The sequence below is a fragment of the Hemitrygon akajei genome, chromosome 9, assembly GCF_048418815.1.
Source record: "Hemitrygon akajei chromosome 9, sHemAka1.3, whole genome shotgun sequence".
NCBI classification, from domain to species: Eukaryota; Metazoa; Chordata; class Chondrichthyes; order Myliobatiformes; family Dasyatidae; genus Hemitrygon; species Hemitrygon akajei.
This window is the reverse complement of record NC_133132.1, coordinates 67,905,728-67,917,797: the sequence shown is the minus strand read 5'-3', so window position 1 is coordinate 67,917,797 and position 12,070 is coordinate 67,905,728. Positions and strand designations below refer to the sequence as shown.

Below are 12,070 nucleotides of genomic sequence, written 5' to 3'. Positions count from 1 at the left end.
CCAGTACTTTGCCCACGACAGAGCCAGCCTTCCTTACCAGCTTATTAAGACGTGAGGCGTCCCTCTTCTTAATGCTGCCTCCCCAACATGCCACCACAAAGAAGAGGGCGCTCTCCACAACTGACCTATAGAACATCTTCAGCATCTCACTACAAACATTGAATGACGCCAACCTTCTAAGGAAGTACAGTCGACTCTGTGCCTTCCTGCACAAGGCATCTGTGTTGGCAGTCCAGTCTAGCTTCTCGTCTAACTGTACTCCCAGATACTTGTAGGTCTTAACCTGCTCCGCACATTCTCCATTAATGATCACTGGCTCCATATGAGGCCTAGATCTCCTAAAGTCCACCACCATCTCGGTCTTGGTGATAGCCAAAACTGAAAATACTGCAAGTACTCCTCATCAAGTGTCCTGTAAAACAATACATGACCTCTTAACTTTCATATTCAATGCCCTGACTTATGAAGGCCTTTGGTAAAAAAATTGTTTTCCCCGTGTTTTTTTCCAGTCTTTTCTTCTGTTAATCTATTCTTCCAGTTATCAACCCCTGCAAAGAAAAAGTTTTTCCTCATTGAAATAAAGACACTCAACTTTATATCGATACTCCCCACAGCTTCTTTTATTCTGAACATTGCCACCACTCTCTAAATACACATAAGTCCTAACAACATGGCCATTAATTTTCTTTGCATCCTTTCTTAACACTGTCACATGCTACCGGTTGTAATTAGAATTACATGCAGCATTCCTGTTCTGGTTTGTCTACAATTGTATATAATTCTAACACTAACCCTCTGTTCTCATATTCCACAGTTTGGCCAACAAGCTAAAGAAATTTTTACACATTTTTAACCAACTCATTCATCTATTCTTCTGCCTTCAGGGATTTGCAACAATGCATTCTGACATCTGCAATAACAAAGATAAGCAACACATATTATTTTCAGGATGTGCTCCATCCATGTGGTGTTCATTGGTACTGCTCCAGTGAGTGGAGAGAGACTTCAAGCTTTCTCTCCAAGGATGCCTGAGCAGAAATGTAATCTCAGGCAGACCTTCACCGCAAATGGCCACATTCATCAGGCTCAAGAGATCAATGAAGACATCCCACAGCCAACCCACCATGATCAGTGCTCAGCCCCTGCAGGGAAGCACTCGGAACAGTTCTTTTCTGTACCTTAACTGAAAGACGACTTTCACCTGCACTCCTGCCAGGTTGCATGCAAGAAGCAAATATGTCACAGTGAAGATCATTAGGAGAAAATAAATGAAAGATATATTCAGAAAAGATTTATAATCTGAATTTGAAGTGGTGATTGATGAACTGTTCAGCACCTATGCCAGGCAGAATCAGCAATTCCATACAGTGCTAAATGAGTGACCCACGTGATACAGAATGACTTATGATCTTACGGAAGTGGATGTTGTATACATAGATTTTAGAAAAGCTTTCAACTAGGTCCCTTATAGTAGGCTGATCCAAAAAAATTAAACATATGCGATTCATGTAGACAGTTGATTGGATTCAGAATTGGCTTGGTCATTGAAGACTGCAATAGTGGTGGAGGGGTGCAATTCTGACAGGAGGCCTGCAACCTATGGCTTTTCCACATGGATCAGATCTGGGACTTCTTGTATATACAGAACCTGTTGCACTTTGGGAAATGAAATCCAAGAGGAATGTTTATTGTGATTGGGAAGGCCCTTAGGAGCCTTGATGTACAGAGGGATCTTGAAGTGCAGGCCAAGAGAGCCGATAGTAGATAGTGTGGCAGAGGGCATAAGGCATGCTTACCTTCATTGATCAGGGTGTTAAGTACAAGCTAAGCTGTACAAAATTTTAGTTAGCCCATACAAATTGTCTGCATTTTTGGCTGCTGCATTACAAAAAGAGGATGTGACTGCTTAGGATAGAGTGCAGAAGAGGCTCACTGAGGTGTTGCCTAGAGTATTACGTATAAGGGAGAGCTTGTATAAGCTCGGATTGCTTTCTCTGGAGTGTTGGAGCTTGAGGGATGCTCTGGTAGAAATATATAAAATGAGAGGCACAGACAGAAATATCAGTTATTAGAGAACATGTATTTAAGATGAGAGGGGAAAGTTTGAAGATCTGTTTTTGTAAATGCAAGGAGGTGCAAATATGATAGCAATGTTTAATAGGCACTTGGAAAGGCACAAACAGGTGGGGAATGTGGAAGTGGATTATTTAAACTGGCATCATGATCAACAAAGTCACCACGGCTCCAAGGGCCTATTCCTATCTTTTGTTCTATGCCAATGCAGTTGGCAGTGGAAAAGGATTATTAAGGCAACTAGATTATCTATTTTATCAAACTGAAAAGTCATGACTAGATCAGAAAACAAATGCAGCTCAGGTTTATATGCAAGCACCACTTTTGGGTACAAAGCTTGACTTCAAAGTTCAAAGTAAATTTATTATCAAAGTACATCTACATCAATGAGATTCATTTTGTTGGGGGTCATAATATAAATCAATGAGAGACTGCACCCAGCAGGACGAACAACCAACGTGCAAAAGCCAATAAACAGCAATTACAAAAGAAAATAGAAATAATAATAAGTAAATAAACAAAAAATAAAGAATATAAGATGAAGAATCCTTGAAAATGATTCCACACGTTATGGGAACAGTTTAGCGATGGGGTTAAGTGATGCTGAGTGAAGTAAACCTCAATGGTTCAACAGCCTGATGGTTGAGGGGTTAACAACTGTCTGGGACAGCGCTCTGTGTAGATGCGCTCAAAGTTGGGGAGGCCTGTACCCATGATGGACTGGACTGTATCCACAACTTTTCATTGGATTTTCCATTCAAGCACATTGGTGTTTCCATGCCAGGCTATGATACAACCAGTCAATGTATTCTCCACCAATAGAACTTTGTCAAGGTTTTAGAAGTCATGCCAAATCTTTACAGATTTCTAATGTAGTAGAGGTGTTGCTGTGCTTTACTTATAATTGCACTTACGTGCTGGACCTAGGACAAGGTCCTTTGAAATGATGACACCACAGAATTTGAAGTTGTTGACCCTCTCCATCTCTAATCCCCAATGAGAACTGGCTCATGAACCTTCAGTTTCCTCCTCTTGAAGTCAATCATCAGCTTCTTGGTTTTGCTGACATTGAGTGAGAAGTTGTTCTTGTGGCACCACTCAGCCAGATTTTCAAACTCCCACCTGTAAGCTGATTCATCAACACCTTTGATCTGGCCAATGACTGTGCTGTCATTAGCAAACTTAAATATGGCATTGGAGCTGTACTTAGCTATGCAGTCACAGGTATAAAGCAACCAGAGCAGGGTGCTAAGCACACTGCCTTGTGGTGCTACTGTGCAATGGAGATTATGGAGATGTTGTTGCCATTCTGAACTGACTGGGATCTGCGAGTGAGGAAATAGAGGGTACAACTGGACAAGGAGTTCAGTATTGATATACTTTGATATATTTAACAATTCAGACTGTTTGTGGAGATTGTTAAGCATTGGCTGGGAATACCAAGATCCAGATGATTCATTCTAGACTGGATCATTGGGTCAGATAATATCACTGGGAAAAAGACTTCACAGCAGCTACAGTTGACGAGGACAGCATAGCAAAATAGAAGGCCTGATCCCACAATCTTGCCCCGCCCTGTCTTTCAATATGATCATCTGCCCCAGACCACATCTCCTCTTCTGTGTCAGCTCCCTAGAACCCCCAGTTGCCTGATCTTCCAAAAATTTATCCGTTTCCTCTTTTTAAAAAAAACTTCCAGTGATCTGGCCTCCACAACTCCGTGGGTTGGAGAATTCCAGAGATAATTGCTCGATGTTGTTATAAGCCAAATCTGCAGCTGGATTCATTCAGGAAGAAAACATCATCTTCGCAATGTCTTCAAGGGGCATGTCTTACCTTTAAGCGCTGGCAGTTTCTGAAGCTCTCTATTCTTAGCCAGGTTGAAGCGGGATGAACTCTGGCGTCTCTCTTTCTTTACAATCTGTGGTCCTCCAGAGTACTTGATTTTGTTGAGCTGAGTTTGAGGAGGAGCACTGTTACTGGGCCGCTTGTTTGGAGCTGGCTGCTGCTGGACCTATACCAAAATAGAGAAATTTTCATGTTTAGTCCCCAGTGAGACGTCTTTGGAATATTTAAGTTCCCGCCCACCTCAACCAGGAAGGTTCCAATTACCGCTTGGGTCTCCACAAAAGATCAATCGGAAATCTCGAATCCATGACCCAAAGGCTGGAGCCCAGTGTTTGTGGTCCACCAGGAAAGTTGAGCACCCAATGTCTGCGAATCCATGAGTTCAGTCAAGGCTGGAGGCTACCTACCCTGAAGTCAGTGGACTGTGTACACATGTGTGGGATGGAGGGAGAGAAGGAAGGATGAATGGGCCTTGTTTTTTTCTGTTGTTTTGTTCTGCTGAGCATTGCAGGCATGCTATGTTGGTGTTGGAATGTGTGGCAACACTTGTGCTGGAGGTAACCCACATACAGTACCTATAAAAAAGTATTCACCCTCCTTGGAAGATTTCACGTTTTATTGTTTTACAACATTGAATCACAGTAAATTTAATTTGGCTTTTTTGAGACTGATGAACAAAGCCTTTTCTTGTCAAAGTGAAAACAAATTTCTACAAATTGGTATAAATTTATTACAATTATTCAATCCAAAATAATTGATTGTACTAGTATTCACCCCTTCAAGTCAGTATTTAGTAGATGCATCTTTTGGCAGCAATTACAGTCTTGAGTCTTTGTGGATAGCTCTCCAGCAGCTTTGCACATCTGAACACTGCAATTTTCCCCCATTCTTCTTTATAAAACTGTTTAAGCTCTGTCGGATTGCATGGGGATCATGAATGAACAGCCCTTTTCAAGTCCAGCCACAAATACTCCACTGGATTGAGGTCAGAACTCTGACTTGGCCACCCCAGGCCAACTTTGTTGTTTTTCAGCCATTCCAATGTAACTTTGGCTTCATGTTCGGGGTCAATGTCTTGCGGGAAAATAAATTTCTCCCAAGTTGCAGTTCTTGCAGACTGCAGAGGCTCCCACACACCTTCTGGCAAACTCTAGCTGAGATTTCATGAGCCCCCACCCCCCGCCCCCCAACAGTGGCTTTCTCTTTACCACTCTCCCATAAAGCTGTGACCGGTGAAGCACCCAGGCAACAGTTGTTGTTTACAGACTCTCCCTTCTCAGCCACTCAAGCTTGAGTATGACCTGCTCTAGGCAGATTTACAGCAGTACTGTATTCTTCCCATTTCTTGATGATTGACTCAACTGTACTCCAAGGGATATTCAGTGACTTGGAAATTTTCTTGTATCCATCTCCTGACTTGTGCTTTTTGATAACCTTTTCATGGAGTGTTATTTTGTCTTCATGGTGTATTTTTACCAGGATACTGACTCACCAGCTGTTGGACCTTCCAGATACAGGTGTATTTTTACTGCAATCAATTGAAACACATCCACTGCACAGGTGATCTCCATTTAACTAATTATGTGACCCTAAAACCAATGGGCTGCACCAGTGATGATTTGGCATGTCGTAGTAAGGGAGTGAACACTTGTACAATCAGTTATTTTGTTTTATATTTGTAATGGATTTAGACCACTTTGCAGAAATCTTTTTTCACTCTGACACAAATTATTTCTGTTGATCAGGTTATTTTTTTTAAAAAAAGCCAAATTAAAATCCAGGGTGATTCAATGCTGTAAAACAAAAAAAAAAACATGAAAACTTCTGGGTTCAGGGTGAATACTTTTTATAGGCAGTGTACTTGGGTTGTGTTAGTTGTTAACACAAGTGACACATTTCACTGTATGCTTTGGTGTACGTGATAAATAAATGAATCTGAATCCAACATATTGGAGATCAGAGACCCGAGTCACTGCAGATGCAGGATTCTGGAGTGAAAAAACCACAAACTGCTGGAGGAACTCAGCATGTCCTGTGAAGGGAGAGGGATGGTCAACAGTTTGGATCAAAATCCTTCATCAGGATTAAAAGTGCAGAAGGAAGAAAAGCAGTATAAAAAAGTGAGAGAGAGGTGAGAGAATGGTAGGACAAGTGGAATCAGGGGAGGGAGGGGAAGGTTAGAGACAGAAGACTGGTAGACGTTAAGTGGAAAGAGATAAGGGAAAAGAAACTGCACTAATTGAGCTAGGTGGTTGGGGGGGGGGGTGGTTACAGAGTTTCTGTAGGGTGATAAGTGGAACCAAGTGGGGACTGCAAGGAAGGAAAGGAAAGCAAGAAAGAAGATAATTCAGATGGATAATAGATGGGACCAGTGGAGGGTAATAACTGCATTTACGGGGGGGGGGGGGTGGCGGGGATGGAGAAGGTATAGAAAGGGAAAGAGAACATACATTGTGTTTATGGTGGATTGGGAAAGGAAGACAGAGCATTTGTGTGACCCAAAATTGGAAAAGAGTGCTCATACCATTGGATTAGTGTAGAAATGGGAAAGAGTTAATTGGCTTGCAAACAGAGCTCTAGATGGCTATTGTAGATGGAGCTCAAATGCTCCACAGAATGGTTACCCATTCTATGCTTGGACTCACTATATAGAGATGGCCACATCAAGAGCACCAAACACAATACATGAGATCAGAGAGGTGCATACAAATCTTTGCCTGACCTGGAAAAAGACATAATTGGTGGTGGGATCCTTTTGCAGCAAGTGGAACTGGCAAAGTAAGACATGCTGGATGTTGAGGCCAGGAAGGACCAGAACTCAATATAAGATACAAAATGCTGGAGGAACTCAGCAGGCCAGGCAGCACTTATCCTTTTTGCTTATTTACCAGCTTTGGCATTCCTTCCCTCACTACCTGCTTTGTTTCTCTTAGGAGCATTTGGTTGACAACGGCTAGCAGTCTGAAGGATCACAGTCCCAACTTTCTCTTCCAACCAACAAAGCCCAGAACAACAAGAATGAAAGTTGCTAAGCCCTACTATTGTGGACAAACAAACCAGTGAACTGTGCACAAGGCTCCATCTTGCTGCAATATGTTTCATCTCCCCTGAAATTGAATGTACAAATGCAGATTCTAGAGGATTTTGGCATTGTGATCATGATAAGCCTTTTCAAAAACAAGCTGTTTTTTAAAAGAGTACATTATGCAAAACAGGTCAAGATACCAACAACCAACACATACAGGGGTAAATGACTAAAGTAGGAACTAATAGTTCAGAGATGAGATTTGAATCACTGGCACAGAGAAAACTTAAAGTTTTAGTAAATAAGGAAGATAAATTTGCTTAAATCGAGGGTAGAACAAATAGAGTAGATAGAGGGGAACCTGTGGATGCATGTTTGGACGTCCAAAGGATATTTGACAAGGTGCCACTTAAAAAGATAAGAACTTCTGGACTTTTCTGTTGCAGAGCTGTGGAGACCATCTCAGTGCTGCTGGTTGACTACTTCACGTTAGTGACTTTGTTTTGCTAATGACACGTTGCACAGTGGCATCCTTGCAGATAGCTTTTTAAAAAATTATATGGCAACAATAAAAGGAAGACTAGAAAACACCTGTGTAAACCTGGCATTGTGTGTCTGTCCAATCTGACCAAAGTACAGGCAGTCCCCGGGTTACAAACGAGTTCCGTTCCTGAGTCTGTCTTTAAGCCGGATTTGTACGTAAGTCGGAACAAGTACATCTGGTATTATTTAGCGTTAGTTAGTTAGTCTTTATAGTATATATTTTACCTTTCTATGCATATAAAACACTAAAGAAACGTATCTATTCCAATAATTAAACCACTGCGCTGCTTAGTAATAATTGAAGCTTTCAATGGGGCAGGGCCTTTCACATGCTCCATTATTCTCACTTTATCCTTTATCTTTTAAAATTGTTCCGATCATTGACCGACTGTAGCCTAATGCTTTTCCAATGACTGATGACGTTTCGCCTCTTTCCGAACGCCTTATTATTTCCACTTTATTTTCATTTTCAATTGTGATCACTTCCTGTCAATGGAACAAAAATGCTTGGGGGAGGGGGCGGCAGACCTCGACCTTTCCCAGTTCCTAAGGACCACCGCACTGAATTCCCCGGGTCCTAAAGTGCACCTGACTGAGACAGGTTAAATGAGTGGGGGCTGTGCTGGGTTTGGGTATTTGATCCTCCTTAATATTCCACATGGGAATTTAAACTGGAGGTGGCAGTGTGTTTTTTTTACAAGGTCGAGTTGCAAGCTCGAGATCAACCCAGCGCGCTCAGGAGCGGTCTGTCACTGGACTGAACTCGGGAACCTCCGTTCTCAAGCCCGGCGTTGATCTCACTGCGCCACCAACCAACCGGAATGGGGAGGGGGGAGATAAGGGTGAATCTTGCTAAGAAAAATTTAAGCCAAATATGAAGTTACACACTCAACAGAGTGTCAATGGCAACGACTTAAAATGGCAGAAGGTGCCGTGATCCAACTTAAAATGGCAGACGGCGTTCTCCTTCCTCGGTTCGTAAGTACGAGTTGTTCATAAGTCGGATGTTTGTAACTCGGGAACTACCTGTATAGATGGACTTGATGTTGGCTTTTTCAGGTGCCATTTAATTTTATTTTTGGTTGATCGTGATTTGGATTTTCTGGAAATTAATCATATGATCGTACAACACAGAAACAGGCCACTTGAGCCCACCTTGTCCATTGCAATTGTGATGCCCACCTCTGCTCATCCAATTTGCCCACAATGAAGACCTGTCCTTTTATACCTTTCCACTCATGCCTTTTAAATATTGTAACTATCTGCTGTAATATTAAAAACAAAGGTGTCCCAGGAGCGGAGGTATTCAGTAAATGTATGTAATTCTCAGAAAGAGCAACAAACATCAATACATCCTCAAACAGTAATTACTTTGCTTCAATGGGATTTACCTTTGGCCTTGAATTGAAGCCATCAAATCTTGTGAGTGATAGTGCAGTGAAGAGCACATAAATAACATTAGGACAAGTGCAGAGCCCCATTTAACCCTAGAGCATGCAATAGCAGGCAATGAATTGACTTGACTACCAAGTTGGCTGGCTCAATCACATAAATAAAGGCAACGTACAAAGGTGCATTTGTTAATTGGCAGCTTCTTCCTGTAAATGGGTAGGGCAAGAATTCTGTTAGCAGCACCAAATGAATAAAAATCCACGGGAGATGCAAGGAGCATAATATCTGCAACAATTTGGCATCTTTACAATAAATCAGAAATGAGGAACAGATTTCCACATTCACATGGATTTCCTCTACATTGATTGTTACCATTTTGCTATTTTCAGGTTTCACTCAGCAGGAAGGAAATGAGCTTAGCTGGGAATTTGTCAGCTGGAGCTGCCTTTCCATTTGACACGGAAATGGGCCCTTCAGACTGCAGGGTCTGTGCCAGCTTTTTTGCTCATCTACACAAGCGACATTTGTCTGCCTATTTACATTCCTATCTAAATGCCTCTTAAATATAGTGATAGCTGATTTCACCACCTCAGACAGCAAAGAGCTGATATCAACCACACTAAAAAGACTTTTCCCTCAGATCTCCTTTTAAACTCCCACTTTCCACCTTAAATCCATTTTGATAGTTCTACCATAGGAGACTGAACTACAGTTGCAATAAAGTTTGTCAATTACCTGGTTTTCTGTATTAGTCATGTGGTCTGATCTTCATCAAAGTCACTATAATAGACAAACACAATCTGCCTAAACTAATAACACACAAACAATTGTACTTCTCATTAATACTGAGTACAGTATTTAGACAATCACAGTCCAGGTTCAAAAAGTATGCGGGGTAATGCCTTCTACAAAAGGAGTAGGTGTCCTGCAAAGATCACACCAAGAACACAACATTCAATGCTGAAGGAGCTGAAAAAGAACCCAAGGGTAACAGCAAAAGACCTGCAGAAATCTCTAGAACTTGCTAAAGTCTCTGTTCATGTGTCCACTATGAGGAAAAAAACTGAACAAGAATGGTGTTCATAGAAGGACGCCACAGAGGAAACCACTGCTCTCCAAAAAAAAAAACATTGCTGCACATCTCAAGTTTGCAGAAGACCACCTGGATGTTCTACCATGCTTCTGTCACACTGTTCTGTGGACAAATGAGACAAAAAGTTGAACTTTTTGGCAGAAATGCACAATGCTATATTTGGAAGAAAAAGGGCACTGGCACACCAACAGCAAAAGCTCATCTCAACTCTGGAGTATGGTGGAAGGATCATCATGGTTTGAGGTTGCTTTGCTGCTTCAGGGCCTAAACAATTTGTAATCTTCAGGGAACATTGAACTCAAAATTGTATCAAAACATTTTGCAGGAGAATTTCAAGGTAGCAGTGCGTCACCTGAAGCTTAATGGAAGTTGGATGATGCAACAAGACAATGATTCCAAACACAGGGGTAAATCAACAGAATGGTGTAAAAAGAAAATTTATGCTTAGGAATGGCCAAGTCGGAGTTCAAACATTAACCCAACTGAAATGGGAGTAGAATGTCCTGAAGGGGGTTTGTTCATGCAAGGTATCCCAGACATATTGATGAACTGAAACAATTTTGTATGGAAAAATGGTCTAAAATTCTTCCTCACCATTATGCAAGTCTGATCAGCAACTACAGGAAATGCTTGTGAGGTTGTTGCTGCTAAATCAATTATTAAATACAAGGGTTCACATACTTTTTTCCAGCCTGCACTGTGAATGATTAAACAGTATGTTCAATAAAGACATGCAAAGTATAACTGTTTGTATATTATTAGGTTAGGCAGATTGTGTTTGCTTATTATAGTGACTCAGATGAAGACAAGATCACATGTTATGGGTGATTAATGCAGAAAATCAGGCAATTGGAAAGGATTCACAAACTGTTTCCTGAAACTCTAACTACCCATCTATGCCTCTCATTTTTCATTAAAGGCATTCTTCATCCCTGTCTACATAGGCTGTGAAATGGAGTACAAGTTGAGAAGTCATAGAATCACTGTTAACATATCACAGCTCTCAACTGTGCTGCAAAATAATAATCTCGAAGAGAAGGTAGGCCCCATCCCCCCTTTTCCTTTGCTAATTGCAAAGTTTTGAGATGAACTCTAGGCCTTTTACCCTGCCAAATATACCTTGATAGCATCTTGTTCCATTCATTGAATTGATTTTGATTAATCTCTATTGGTAGGGTCTGAAAGAGATATAATAGTCTGGGCAGTACATTCATTTTAATAGACTCAATCCTTGAACTGAGACGGAGAAAAGGAATCAGGTTCCATCTTGCCACATCTTCCTTATTATTTTATATAAAGGCTGATAATTACATTCTGATAATTTTGCCAAATCTTTTGGTATAATGGTGCCCAAATATTTGAAAGACTCTGTGTGCCATGCCCAGGGGTATCAAATTTCAATTTCTCTTGGTGGGCTATAGTAATATGAAAGTAATTGGGTTTTATCTATGTTGATCTTATATCCTGATAATTGACCATATTGTTCAAAGGATTGCTTCAATTTAGGCAAAGAGTATGTTGGTTGCCCTAGATAGATCAAGATGTCAACCGCATAACAAGCCAATTTATGCTCTGTCCCTTTAATAGTAATTCCCCTGATATCTTCATTCTGTCTGATGTATTGAGCTAATGGTTCCAGATGTAACGCGAAGAGTAGTGGTGACCATGCACAACCCTGTCTCGTGCCCCTTTCTAGGGTAAGACTATGTGATAAATATCCATTTGTAGCGGTGTGCTACATGCAGCACTAAAATAACGACACGGAATCAGAAAACTGCAATCAAAGATAATTTTATTCGAACTTCACAGCCTTGCTTTAAAGCCTCCCTCATCCCGCCCTCCCCAGACGCGGATGCTCTAAGGGACACGTACTCACAAACCCCCGCAGGCTTTTTGCCTTTGTTGCGGACCTGGCCTTTGTGCCTGCGCGCTGGCTATTTGTGAGCCGGTTCGAGTGCGCTAGGAAGTGGGTCACCACATAACACCCAGGTCGCGTCCCACCGCGTCCATTAACCGCTGGAACGTCTGTGCGGCATTCTTCAGGCCGAACGGCATGCGAAGGAACTCGAAAAGTCCGAACGGGGTGATGAGAGCCG

At 41.6% G+C, this 12,070-nt stretch overlaps 1 protein-coding gene across 5 annotated transcripts in view; it reads right to left on the bottom strand.

Moving 5' to 3' along the window:
- Positions 1 to 12,070, bottom strand: part of ppp2r5d (protein phosphatase 2, regulatory subunit B', delta) — a 232,454-nt gene that overhangs the window by 74,625 nt on the left and 145,759 nt on the right. For all 5 annotated transcript variants that reach the window (XR_012100241.1, XM_073056220.1, XM_073056221.1 and 2 more), the window contains one exon: positions 3,910 to 4,087. Coding sequence is in view for 4 of the 5 variants with exons in the window: in XM_073056220.1 (XP_072912321.1) it covers positions 3,910 to 4,087 (178 nt within the window). In the remaining variant the exon portion in view is untranslated. The remainder of the gene's footprint in view (positions 1 to 3,909; positions 4,088 to 12,070) is intronic.